Here is a 12,197-nt window from a genome sequence, read left to right on the forward strand (position 1 = left end):
TTGCTTAAATGCCAATATTTACTCCTAAAATAAACTCCTTGTATGATGTTAGATATTTTTCCTCCCCACTGAACTGTAACAACGTAAGTGGAGATAAACAGAAACAATGCATTAAGTACCCACTTAACCAAACGGCTGTGTATGTAACAGACTCATCAAGTGTAAAATTTTCATCCATTGCCAATAACCTCACAAATAGCCAGAGAACAGCATAAATGTCCTACAGCAGGCACAGCTACATCAACAGGCACAAAGGCAAAAGAGAGGTGTGGTTTGGGGAATGCAGGATACCAAGCACACACACTTTGGTAACCTAAAAGCTGGATGAAGTAGCTGACCTTCAGGAGACTGAAAATGGCTGATGGGACACTGGAAATTTTATATGGAGCATAAAATGTTTGGGGAAAAAAAAAAAAAAAAAAAAAAAAAAAGAGGCAGGAGACAAATATCAGGGGTCGTGATTTCTCTCTCAACAATTCCATGGACGATCAAATTTGATCCTGAAACTCCTCTGCCATAATGGCTATGCAAATTCTTGCCCATGGCTGGACTGCTGGTGAATTATGAACCTTGGCAATCATGCTGACTGGCATTTCATTATATTCCCTCATCTCATTGCTGGTTTTACCCATCACATCTTTTTTATACACCGAGATAACAGCATTTTCAGATGAGATTTCAGTGCTCCCTCAAGAGTTTGCACAGAGGTGCCCTGATCCATGCCTGGAAATCTCAGACACTAACACAACTGAAATTATTATCAGCTACACCACTTAACTGTCATTTTGTCATGCACACAGTGAGACGTTTCTCTCTCCCCCCTCTATAAAGCTGCATCTCACAATTTGCACGGCATGTCAAGATCATGGCAAGCCTCTCTTCCTCCGGTATAAAATATATTTATACACACATGTACAGTTAGGTTTGAGCTGTTCAGAATCTCATTCCTGTTCTCCCCAGCCTGTTTGGAACAGAGACTACAACCTCCGTGGCATCCATCATTTCTCTGTAGGCAGCTCAACAATATGTAATACTGAAACAAAACAAGTCACTGCTCTAAGTATATCTAATTTGAGGCTTATTATTCAAGACCATTTCCTCATTAAGCCAGTTTTCCACTACTCTTCTGCCTTCGACTGTTTGTGAACTGGGTTATTTTTCCCCACCGTATGCTACCTCGTCTTTTCCCAAGCTGAGTTACTCTGTAGCTGTCAGCTTTGGTTCTGACCTATCTTCCACTGAAGTGAAGGCAGAAACTCCCTTCTGGAGCTGTGACGGATGCTAGATGAGGTTATATTTGCAGTCTCTGTAATCAATTGTCATCATACATCTCTGTCCTTTTCTAGTGTTTGCAACACTGCCTAATGTAGCATCATTTGTAAATGTAATTAATGAGCTGTTTATGTACTCTTCAAAAATCATTAATAAAGATGTTAAATTAAACTGTGCTTAGCGGTGCACCCTGAGTCACCCTGCACACTTCTGTCCAACTTGATACATTGCCATTCATCACTACTCCTCATTCATAACGCCTCAAGCAATTCTGAATCCTATGACACGATTCACATTCAAAATGCTTTGAACAGTTTACTTTTTTTTTTTTTTTTTTTTGCATTAATTCCTAGACTTGCTGTTTTTTTTTTCTATTTTGAAGATGAGCAACACACTCACACTGTTGCAACCCCTTAATGCCTTCCCACTTCATTCTCTCTTGCTACAAACTGTGCTCCAATGCTTTCAGGCTTGGCTAATTCTTTAGAGTGTACCTGGGCTTGCTATCACCAATTCCTATATATGTCAACAGCATACTGCTTCTACTCACTCCGTACCTATTACAAAATTCTTCTGGTTTCCTCTTACCCATCCACATGCATTTCAATTCTAAGAGGCAACCAAAATTTGCCATCACTCAGCACATCTGATTTTCTCTTCCTCATTTAACACGGATAACCTTTTCCCCCCCAAGTTTATCTTGTTTATCTTCTCCCTATTGCAAATATATCTGATGCCATAATCCAGTCCATGCTGGTGTTGCCTGTTAGAATCAAGTTAAGTAATTCTGTTCTCTGTAACAGCTCTCTACAAGCATTAAAAATCTGTGTTTTTTCTTCTCCTTTCTTCTCCCTTCTCTTCAAGTCCACTATATTGGATCTTGTAAAACCCACTTGCACTTTGTATTCTTCTCTTCAGACTTGCAGTAATGTAGTGCTCCTTAATTGAATGAATTATATATCTTAACTTCGCTCCAGGCTTGATTTGTTCATTAGGGTAGACCCTCAAGTAGCCTTTGCTTCGCAAAGCATCACTGAAATCACTGGACTTTGGGCTTTTCAGAACAGCTCACGATCTGTCATGTGGACTTGAAAATCCATATTGCTTGCTAAGCTTCTTAATGCTGGTGTGAATGAATGGCTCTTGGCTCCTGCTCAGCCTGTGCAGCTGTGTCCTGAAACTCTGGATGTTGTGTATTTTATTTTATTTTTTTTATTTTTATCTCAAGCAGGTGCACAGTCAACAGCTCCTAACCAGCAAGGAAATCATCCATGGATGATTTCTCCCATGGTCATTTTTTCTTACTGGAATATCAAGCTAGTTTTTAATGAAACCCTTGAAAGGCTTGAGTAGCACCATTCTTTATTATTCCACGTTACATACAAAGCTACCACCTATAATGTCCTAAAATTACAGAATCCCTACAGGTATGAGCATTACTGGGCATTGACCAATGCCCGGTGCCATTTTATTTATTTTTTTAATTTCATTATCTTTCCTTACTCACATCATTTAACTCCGCCCCTCACCCCCCATATCGGAATGGCACAAAAGCAGCATGTAATTGCCCAGAGCCTGAAGGCAGGAACAAGGGTGCATGTGGGTACAACAGCACAGGGACCTCAGTGCCTCCAGTGTGAATCACAGCAGGAGAGAGAAATGTCCACGTGTTTAAACAGTCCTGGAGAAAAGTTCAGAACATCCCCAGATATTGGTTTCCATTCTGATTTACGTACGTAGTGTTAAAAGAAAAATACAATCATGATCAATTAATAACTCCATTCGGTATCAACTTTCTGTAGTGGCTGGATAATGACAAAGATAGGGCTCATTGGGCAAAATGTTGGTAAGTATAGAGAGGATTTTATTAGCAGGAAGAGCGTAAAGAGCATAGTTTGCTCCGGAAAAGAAGTAGGAAATACTTAACTGCTTTGGCTCAGTAGGCCACATCTAAATTGGGCTAAAATCCCTATGTCTCACATGTCCTTCTCCTCAAAAAACTTTTGTTTTCCAGTTTAGGAAATTGTGTTATATATTTTATATTATATTGTTATGATGTATTATTTAATATTATTAAATTATTATAATGTACTAACATTTTTATATGTTAATAGCTTTCCCTTGCAGGATATTTCACCCTATTATAACACCATTTGTCCAATTAACATTTTTTAGATGTAGTTAACATTCCAAGTTGCAAAACATATGTGCTATCACATAAACAGCTGAAACATAATTCACTCTTGGCAGCAGATTTGACAGGTAGTAGAGTTCAGCTAAATTAACCTAATGATGCATTGCTTGATAAAAATTCTTTTGCTCAAGTAATCTGAACTTGAGTGCCTGGTATTTGTGCCGCTGCAGAAAAATCAAAACACCGTATCACTAGATCAACATCAAATGAATGCACAGAACCCTGGACTTATCTTCCTTTCTGAGCAAAGCCTGATCTTCAGGAAATAAACTGTACATCACTACCGTAATTACATACAGAGACGGAATACATTATCAACAGCAAAGTCCACTTAGCTAAAGAGTATTTTTTAACTGTTCTAAAATTCCACCTCATAAAGCTCACGTTGCACTATAATTTCCATAACAAATGGGGAATTAGCTGCAGAATTAGGGGATGGAATTAGCATACATGTAGACATTTAACTGCCTATGTTACTTTCAAGCTGGATTACTTTGCAGCTATTTTTTTTTTTTTGACAAACAAAATTTTATCAAGCCATAGTATAGCATGCTACTGTACTTGAAACAGTTACAGAAAAAGCGTTTTCCTTCCTTTCTTACACAGTTGGAATAATTTTGGTTTGACTTTTTCGACCAGATTGCATCCACCTACTCCTTCCCAAATCTTGCAGTAACAATCTCACACTTCCCCTAGCTGGTCATTTATTGAGAAATGGTTTCTTTACAGCCTTTCTCTGTACCCTTTAGTTAAGGGCAACATGATATTTAATCACTGCAATGAGAGAAGATAGCTGAAGAAGGATTCTTGGCTGTTCATGACAGTGAGAGTCCCCTCCACACAGGGATTTTATTTCACCCACATAACGTGTGGCCAGAGCTCATGGTGTGCCAGGTTTGGCAACTGTGCATCTACATTTGCCATGCCTCTGCATGGACATCCCCTGCATGGGGTGTGAGACAGGCTGGGGGATGCACACTCTGCGGCACGGGGACCCACATGAAGGCTACACCACTTTGCCCCCTTCCACCACCTCCCCATCAGTCCCTGCTAAGGTCACCTCCGCTTCACGCACACACCTGAGCAGAGCCACGCATGCACATTTGGCCCCCTATACATTAAACTACTCACTTGCGTGTTTGGCCTTTGAAAATCTGGCATTTTGAGGTACAGAAGTGTAATGTGCGCTTCAAGCAATCAAAGAACTTTCACAATTAAAAGTGAAATCATATAAGAAGCTATTTTAAACCTATGATGATTTATTTCAGCAAGGTGATGCTATAAAACCCTGCCACTTGGCCAATATGCTTATTTTTAGGAAGGTACATTAACGGACAGAATAAGCAACAATTAATCACTTCTCAGCTGTTGAGGCAGTGCTGCATACAGTTATGCACTTGACCAGCAACTTCTTAGGTCATCTTTAGTAAATTAGAGTATGAAACGAACAACGGGAACAGCTACTTACCTTAATGGGAGAGAGGTTTGTACACCTATACTTGCTGTACACTACAAGGGCAGTTTTTCTTACTCTTTTATAGAATAACCTTCTTTGTTTAGCACTTATTTTGGCCAAATATATAACTTCTTGCTTTTTCGTAACACATGCAAGCAGGAATTTCTTCTGGAAGCCTATTATTATTTCAATAATTACTCTATAACAAGTAAATAAAACCCTCCCCAAAATGACATGCTTGCCTAAAGTACTTACAAGTGATCTGATGTTGTTTTCTTTTGCCAGTTTCAGAGAGGATTTATAGCAATTCGCCAAGTTTTCTTTATGAGTGTCAGTAAGGTGGCCTCTTGCGATAGGCCCAACAGTATGGATCACATCTGCAAGAAATGGGACAAGAAGGCGTAACTATTAATTATGGTTCTTGAGATGGTTTAATATTTCCCTTGTGACTCCACAGAACCACTACATTGCAAGTCAATCCGTTCTGATACGTATGGAGACGCTAATGTAGGAGCAATACTCTAAGAAAATGTCTTTTAAGCTACACTTGCACAAATTAAATGAAAGTGAGAAACTGTAAATCCTAAATTTTGAAGCAAGACTACATTTGGGCTAAAGGAAAAACTAAGAAAAACATACTAAATGTTTGTTGCATGTGTACTACAAACCACACACAGGAAAGGTCACAAGTTTGAAACAGTTACCCTCATCCCTTCAAGGTCTACTCATCAGGAAAGCTCACCACAAAACCTTGGCACATTAGCAGCAATATACAGGGAGTTTTTGTCTAATATTTAAAGCCTTTCCTCTGCATTTGAAGAGAAGTAAAAGTTGGGACCTATGAACACACTAGTTATTCAAAGAATCTGCTTTCCTCTCACATCAGACCAGATGGAAACACTGTGCAATAAAACAAGAGCATCTTATTCTGTTTGAAGAATTTTAATGAACAAAAAGAGAAAGTACAGTCAGGGAATATCTCAGGTATGATGCCTCTGGACGCATCAAAATCAAATGTTGCAATCAATCAGTGTCTTTAAAGTGCTGCAAGAGAAATGAAGTAAAAAGCCTAGAGCAAAAAAAAAAAAAAAAAAAAAACAGAGAAATATACAAACCAAAAGGTATCATGAAAAACTATTTCCCACACACACACACACGCAGACTAGTAAGCACATTTACTTTTCCAACATCATTCTTACACCATGTGCAAACATGCCACAGTGAGTTATGGTGGCAGGTGCATCCTTCCTGCCACTTTCCCTTTGTCATCCCCTATGACATCCAGAAGCAATAAACAGTTGCACCCTTTTTTTTTTTTTTTTTTTTTTTTTTTTTTTTTTTTTGGAATATTGCCTCAAAAAGGGATTCAGTCAATGCTGTACAATTCAGGCACCACCAGTCCCCTTTGGCTACGTTGTGTTTGTTCCATACGTGACAGGCTTCCAAGCAACATCTGCTGTTGTTACACCCCAAAATAATTTAGTTTACTGGCAGATCCTACAGAAATCACACCATTATTGTTTGTCCAAGCGGCCTTTGATTATTCCCCACCAATCTATACTAAACCATTCGTGAAACTGGCCAAACATTGAAATGTCAGTTATCTTCATATTTGTTATTATTCCAGTCAGATATTATCTGCCAAGTCCTGGTCTCTACAACTTAAAAGGCAGTTTATGTGCTGAAACCACGTTTTGAACATTTCCAAAACTTTTTTGACGTTAGCCAGAAATATTGGATATCCGTATAATGCACATAACTATCCAGACCCTCTGATCCCTCCAAATTCCATCACATACCTCCCAATAGCTTTCTACATGTTTTAAAGAACCCTCTGCTTTTCTCTCGTGAATTCAGTCCGGAAAAGAGAAACATCTTGGTGGCCACCATCTTGCAATACCTCTGGTATGGTAAGTACCTTCACAGTAGTTTTCTGGTTAATACTGAGCTTTTCTCTCAGAACTCTGTGCACTGATATTCAGCAAATAAAAGTATCTAAGAGCATCCCAGTGTCCAGATGCGCAGAGGAACTGGATGTGATGGAAACCTGAATCTAAACTTCCTAAGTACTGTGAAAACCCACCACGCCAAGAAGTAAATAAAAAAGGTTAACTACTCTTCTTTTCATTTCGATCACAGCAATTTTCTCCAGTTGTGGGAACAAGACGGATAGATTGTCCAATTTCTGTTGAGCGCCGCAGCTGCTGTACAATAACAGCAGCAAACCCTCCCCACAGCATTTCAGGCAACTGAAACAAGGAGGAGGTGTTCAGCCTTGGTCTGCTGACGATGGGAATGCAAGCAGGTGACGGAAACAAGTAGAGTGGTTTTACCCAGGAGTTCAGAAAAGTTATTTCACAAACACATTTTAGCTACTACAATAAACTGAGTACTATTAAGACCCGGGAAGAGAAAGAAATAGCACAGCTAGTTTGAAATTTGCTTCTGCTTAGAGAGATAAGGTTATATGAGCACTTCCATTAGGAAAGGCCATAATTTCAGGTGTCTGTAAACTGTAAGTACAGCAGTTTGCTTCAGGTTGAAACTTTCCAGGGAAGGTTTTCATTTGGGAGCATTAGCACTTGGCTGCTAGCAACTTCAGAGAAAGAAAAAGCATCTCTTGACACATTTTTCTTTGTTATTTGTTCTTGAAAGAGGCAAGCTGCAGTTATTGAGCACAGGGAAGGAATATACCAGTACATCTGACCTCAATCAAGGCCATTTTATGTTTATAGACACTAAGATCAGAGGTATTGAGATCCATTTTAAATTCATAACACCTACTTGCCAACAAGCAAATAAAGGAACGACTATAAAACTGACTTAACAGCCCAGCATAAAAGATGAACAAACAAAAAGTCACAGAACAATTCCCTCTTTCTGCATTTCAAAGTACACCTGCTCAAAAGCTGAAGCCTAATAGCTTAAATTAAAAATTCGTTACTAACCAACAAGATGGGGGGTTTGGGGAACAGCCCAAGCACCAAATTCTTGCTGGAATCTTTCTGTAAAACACCTCCTCAGCCCTCGTTGGTAGAACTTTCTTCACTCATTTAATGTTATGCTCCATTTCTTTCATCCTCTGTTGCTAAACATTAACTCTAAAAATTCTCATCTCAACAGTAGGAAATATTTCTTGTATTTTTTTTTTTCCAGAATTTCCTGATTTAGCATTTTCAAGGTACCTCATTACCAACTCTCTATCACTGTACCAGATACTTCACATAAATAGGTAACCTTTAATATAATTATTGACTTTTGTGTGTTAATTTCTACAAGCTGAGAATAGGTGCCTCTTTGGACAGGACTCTTAAACTGGCTATAAGTTGGTTTATAATCCATCAAAAATATAATAATTGTTTAAGAATTCATCATTGTCAAAAATTGCTTTTCTTAAATGCGTTCTTATTCAGAAATATGTGACAGTAAGATTTTACAAGCAGAGCAGCATTAACATGCCAGTCTGTTTCTTGGTCAGCAGATTAACAGGAGAGTAAAGATTTTATTGTTGTACCTTGTCAATACAATCTGCGTATCCATACATTGCCTGAACTATCTATTATTCTGCTGAAGCTATTCCCCAATATGTTAAGGCTTGAAGCCAGACAAAATCCTTTGAGATTATACAGGCATAAAGCAAACAAACCAGAAAATAGAACTGACTCCACACCACCCCCAGCCCAAGAAGTTAATATATAAGGATCAGACTTCACAGGCTAAAGCAGAGCTGTTTATTTTTAATATAGCTACAAAGACAGCACCCATCTTCCAGCGTGTCTGTCGCAAGAAAGTTTTGTTTCTGCTCTCATGTCCCCACTCACCCAGCTGCACAAAGCTGGTGAGATTCAGACGCTGCAGAGCTGAAGATGAGAAGGTTTACAGACATCTATCCCTAAAAAAACTAACTGGTATCCCTGAGAAAACTGTAAACCCTCTGCTCTGCTACTCCAGCCACCTGCAGCAGCAGCCAGCCTCTAATGTAAACCCGTGGCAGTGCTGGTGGGACACAAGCCCCATATGTTTGGCTCCCACATCAGCCTACCCATGGCCAAAACAGGCATCCACACTAGAGAAGCCCACAGCCCTTCCGAAACAAGCATGACTTCTGGGATTAGACTCCAGTGATAGCAGAGGACTTGGATGGGGAGCTTGCACAGAGATGCATTTTGCCCAAGAAGAATGCAAACCAGGGGAAAACAAACAAGAGCACCGCCAATGACAGGGATGAGCACAATTAGGAGTTTAAGCCAATGTGCTCACAGAGGTCTAACAGCATAACAGAGAAGTGGTCCTATCGCCCAAAGATTCTTAAACTCAAGGAAATCCAGAGAAACACCCAAAGGATTTGTTCTGGTTGGAAAAGACTGGTAGAGATGCCTGCTACCAAGCAGCACTGGCTCTTCCTTGGAGCTCCTGAACTCCCTTTGCTCTCAGGGTGTTCCTTAAAGAGGTGAAGCAAGAGTAAGGGATACAGACAGCTCCCCAGCATGTCTCCAGATGTTTGTTTGTTTGTTTTTCTTTTTTTTTTCAGTTTTTCTTCAAAACTGGCAAAAGAGTAAAATTAGGCACAGCCGGATCTCAGAGAATGCCACACTCACCATTTGTAACATTCACATTTTTATGCCAAATTTAGGGGTCAGCATCGCTTTGAAGCTTCTCGTTTACCATGGTCAGCCTTCAGGCTGAGAACTTCGATTAGAGCTGCAATCCCTGCCTTCCTAAATCACTTCCACTGTCCATACACAACAGATATGTTTGCTCTCATTTTTAAGAGTACACAGAGGTGAAGAGCCCCAGAGGTAGGTGTATTTTCATCTGGAATTCAGGCCACAATGATGGATCGAAGTGCTTTTAACGCTAATGAAACTACTCAGTATTAAAGCAATGTTTATAATACGGAAGGAGTTAATTTTCCTCCAGAAACACTTCTAGAGAAAGGTAAGCGTGGCTGAAAAAGCATTGGCAGAGATCTATGCTCTACAGACATGTTTTAGAGCTGCATTAGGGCTGACAATTTAGTTTTACACTGGTATCTCTAAGGTTTGTGTTGCAACACGGGGCTGATCCAAGGAGATCTGACTGGATCTGCTGCTCTTTTTTCCCCCCGTTGTTTGAGTTTCAGACTTCTGGTTTAGAAATTCCGGCAGCCAAATGGAGGACACGCAGCATCGACACATCGATTTGAATGCGCACAGGCTCTGCATCAACTCGGCTTGTTTTCTTTCAGTTTTTCTTCTTGTTTTAATCAGAAGCACTGTAATGGAAGCAGGCATCTTATGCAAACCATTAACTAACCTTGAGGTATAACAGGCACTTTGTCATTTAAAATATCGCTGTCCTTGCTTAGCCATTAGTGAGAATAAATGTAGTTTACGCATTTAATCAACATTTCACAAGCACAGGGACTCTTCCCTCAAATTCCTACATTGGCCAGTGAAAAATGAGACCGTGTCTGCCTTATCGTACAAGGCCTAAATGTAAAATGACCAGTGAGGCTTGTTTTCTCTGGCCTCCTTCATTAAATAAATCAGTCCATAAATCTTAACTCGCTGTTTTCCTCACAACTGTGTGTCCACAGTGCTTCAGAAAGTGGGCAGAGCAGTGTGGGCCAAGAGGAAAAACAAGCTTCCAGCTGCAAAAGCACCAAGTTGGATGCAGCTGTGACTCACAGACCCCACGGAGGACACTGATGTCACATACACTGCCATTGTTCTCCACAGAAGTAACACTAATAGCAAAAATATTAGTATATTTTATTTAAAAAAAAAAATAAATGAAAAAGTACAAGGAGGTTTCTCTTATGTCTTCCCTCACAGAAGCATGGGCAGCTCATTCACAGTGTTAACAAGCCAGCAGACCAAGGCTAGCATCACTCACAGGTTTCCCTCCTTCATCCCATTCATGCACTCAGAGCCATAATTGTCCTGTCTTGCAAACGCATAACGAGGCTGTCCCCTGCCTGTTGTAGCCTGAGACAGGGGATTTTTAAGAAGAGCACTGTGTGCTGTTGAATAAAAATAAATCGAACAAAATGCCAGAAAATTTAGGGCACCATTTGTAAATCTTATCGGTTGATTTACACCATAAGCACCCACCATATAGGTCCTGGAGATGCAGATGGGGTTCAACAGCGAGGAGGTGGAATTAACCTCCAGGCGTTCTCACGTGGCCACTACCCCTTCTCTGGAAGAGCACGCGTAGCCTTTTGCCTTGGCATACAAGTTTGCTTGGCTTGTTCATTTTCTCTTGCCCGTTACATGCGCTTGCGCATAAAATGTGTGGTTTTGACATGTAATAAGCAACTGCTAATTTAAGTTCAACCTAAATGAATCCCCCAGGGCCTCTGCCTAATTTATTTACTAATATATGCCTCCAAAACTTGATTAGCTGAGCTGAATAGTTTACAAGCAAGAAGACATCTTTTGTAGATCACACAATGCTATCACTTGACGTATGACACAGCTCTCCAGTTATGAAGTATTTGCTTTATATCTTCTCACATTTCTAGCTATTGCAATCATCAAAAATTTCGTAAAAGCACATCACTTACACACAGAGAAAAATTGCCTTCATCAGCATTTATTTAAAGTGACTGCCTCAGTTTTTAGGCTTGAATCAATAAGCACAGCTCAGCCTGAACTCTGTCCCCCTCACAGCTTCCTCCTGTGCTTAAATAGGTGTTTTGGATGAACCAAACAATGTTTCATTAGATGCAAAAGCTATGATACCTAAAAGCCATTTGTGTAAAACATCTAAGCCATTTTTCACCTAAATGGCATTGTCTGCCCAAGAAAAGGTAAAGAATGCTTACTGTTAAACGATTAACTGGTATCTTTCTTTGCAGGCTAGGTGTGTATTTTAGGTATGAGACAGCAGAGAGAGACAGAAAACAATAATCCCCAAGGGAGAGGCCAAGCGCGAGGTCCTTCGGGAGCCGCAGCAGCCCGCGTTCAGCAGCCGGCGTTTAGCAGAGCGCGATGGCTCAGCCTCCGTGGGACACCGAACACACAGAGGGCTTGTTCACAGCGGTTATAGCACTGCCTCGACAGCCGGACAGAGAATTAGGTCCCGCAGGTTGAAACCCAAGCATTTTTGGCATTCATAGTCGTCATTAAAGAGAAAGCCACGGTGTGCCCGCGCGATCCCAGTGAGCTCCCCCCTGCCATCGGTGCGCTCCCAGCTGCCATCGCAGCCTCCCCATCAGCCCCCGAGACAACGGCAGGCTCTGTTCAGGCAAGAGAAGAGGTGCAATTAAGAGACACTCCGCTATATCCC

At 40.5% G+C, this 12,197-nt stretch overlaps 1 protein-coding gene across 1 annotated transcript in view; it reads right to left on the reverse strand.

Annotated features, from left to right (window-relative positions):
- MACROD2 (mono-ADP ribosylhydrolase 2) overlaps positions 1–12,197 on the reverse strand; it is an 856,291-nt gene that overhangs the window by 355,321 nt on the left and 488,773 nt on the right. The window contains exon 6 of the mRNA XM_084284713.1: positions 5,178–5,299. Within this exon, the coding sequence (XP_084140839.1) occupies positions 5,178–5,299 (122 nt within the window). The remainder of the gene's footprint in view (positions 1–5,177; positions 5,300–12,197) is intronic.

The sequence above is a fragment of the Netta rufina genome, assembly GCF_964035555.1.
Source record: "Netta rufina genome assembly, chromosome: 3".
Lineage (NCBI taxonomy): Eukaryota > Metazoa > Chordata > Aves > Anseriformes > Anatidae > Netta > Netta rufina.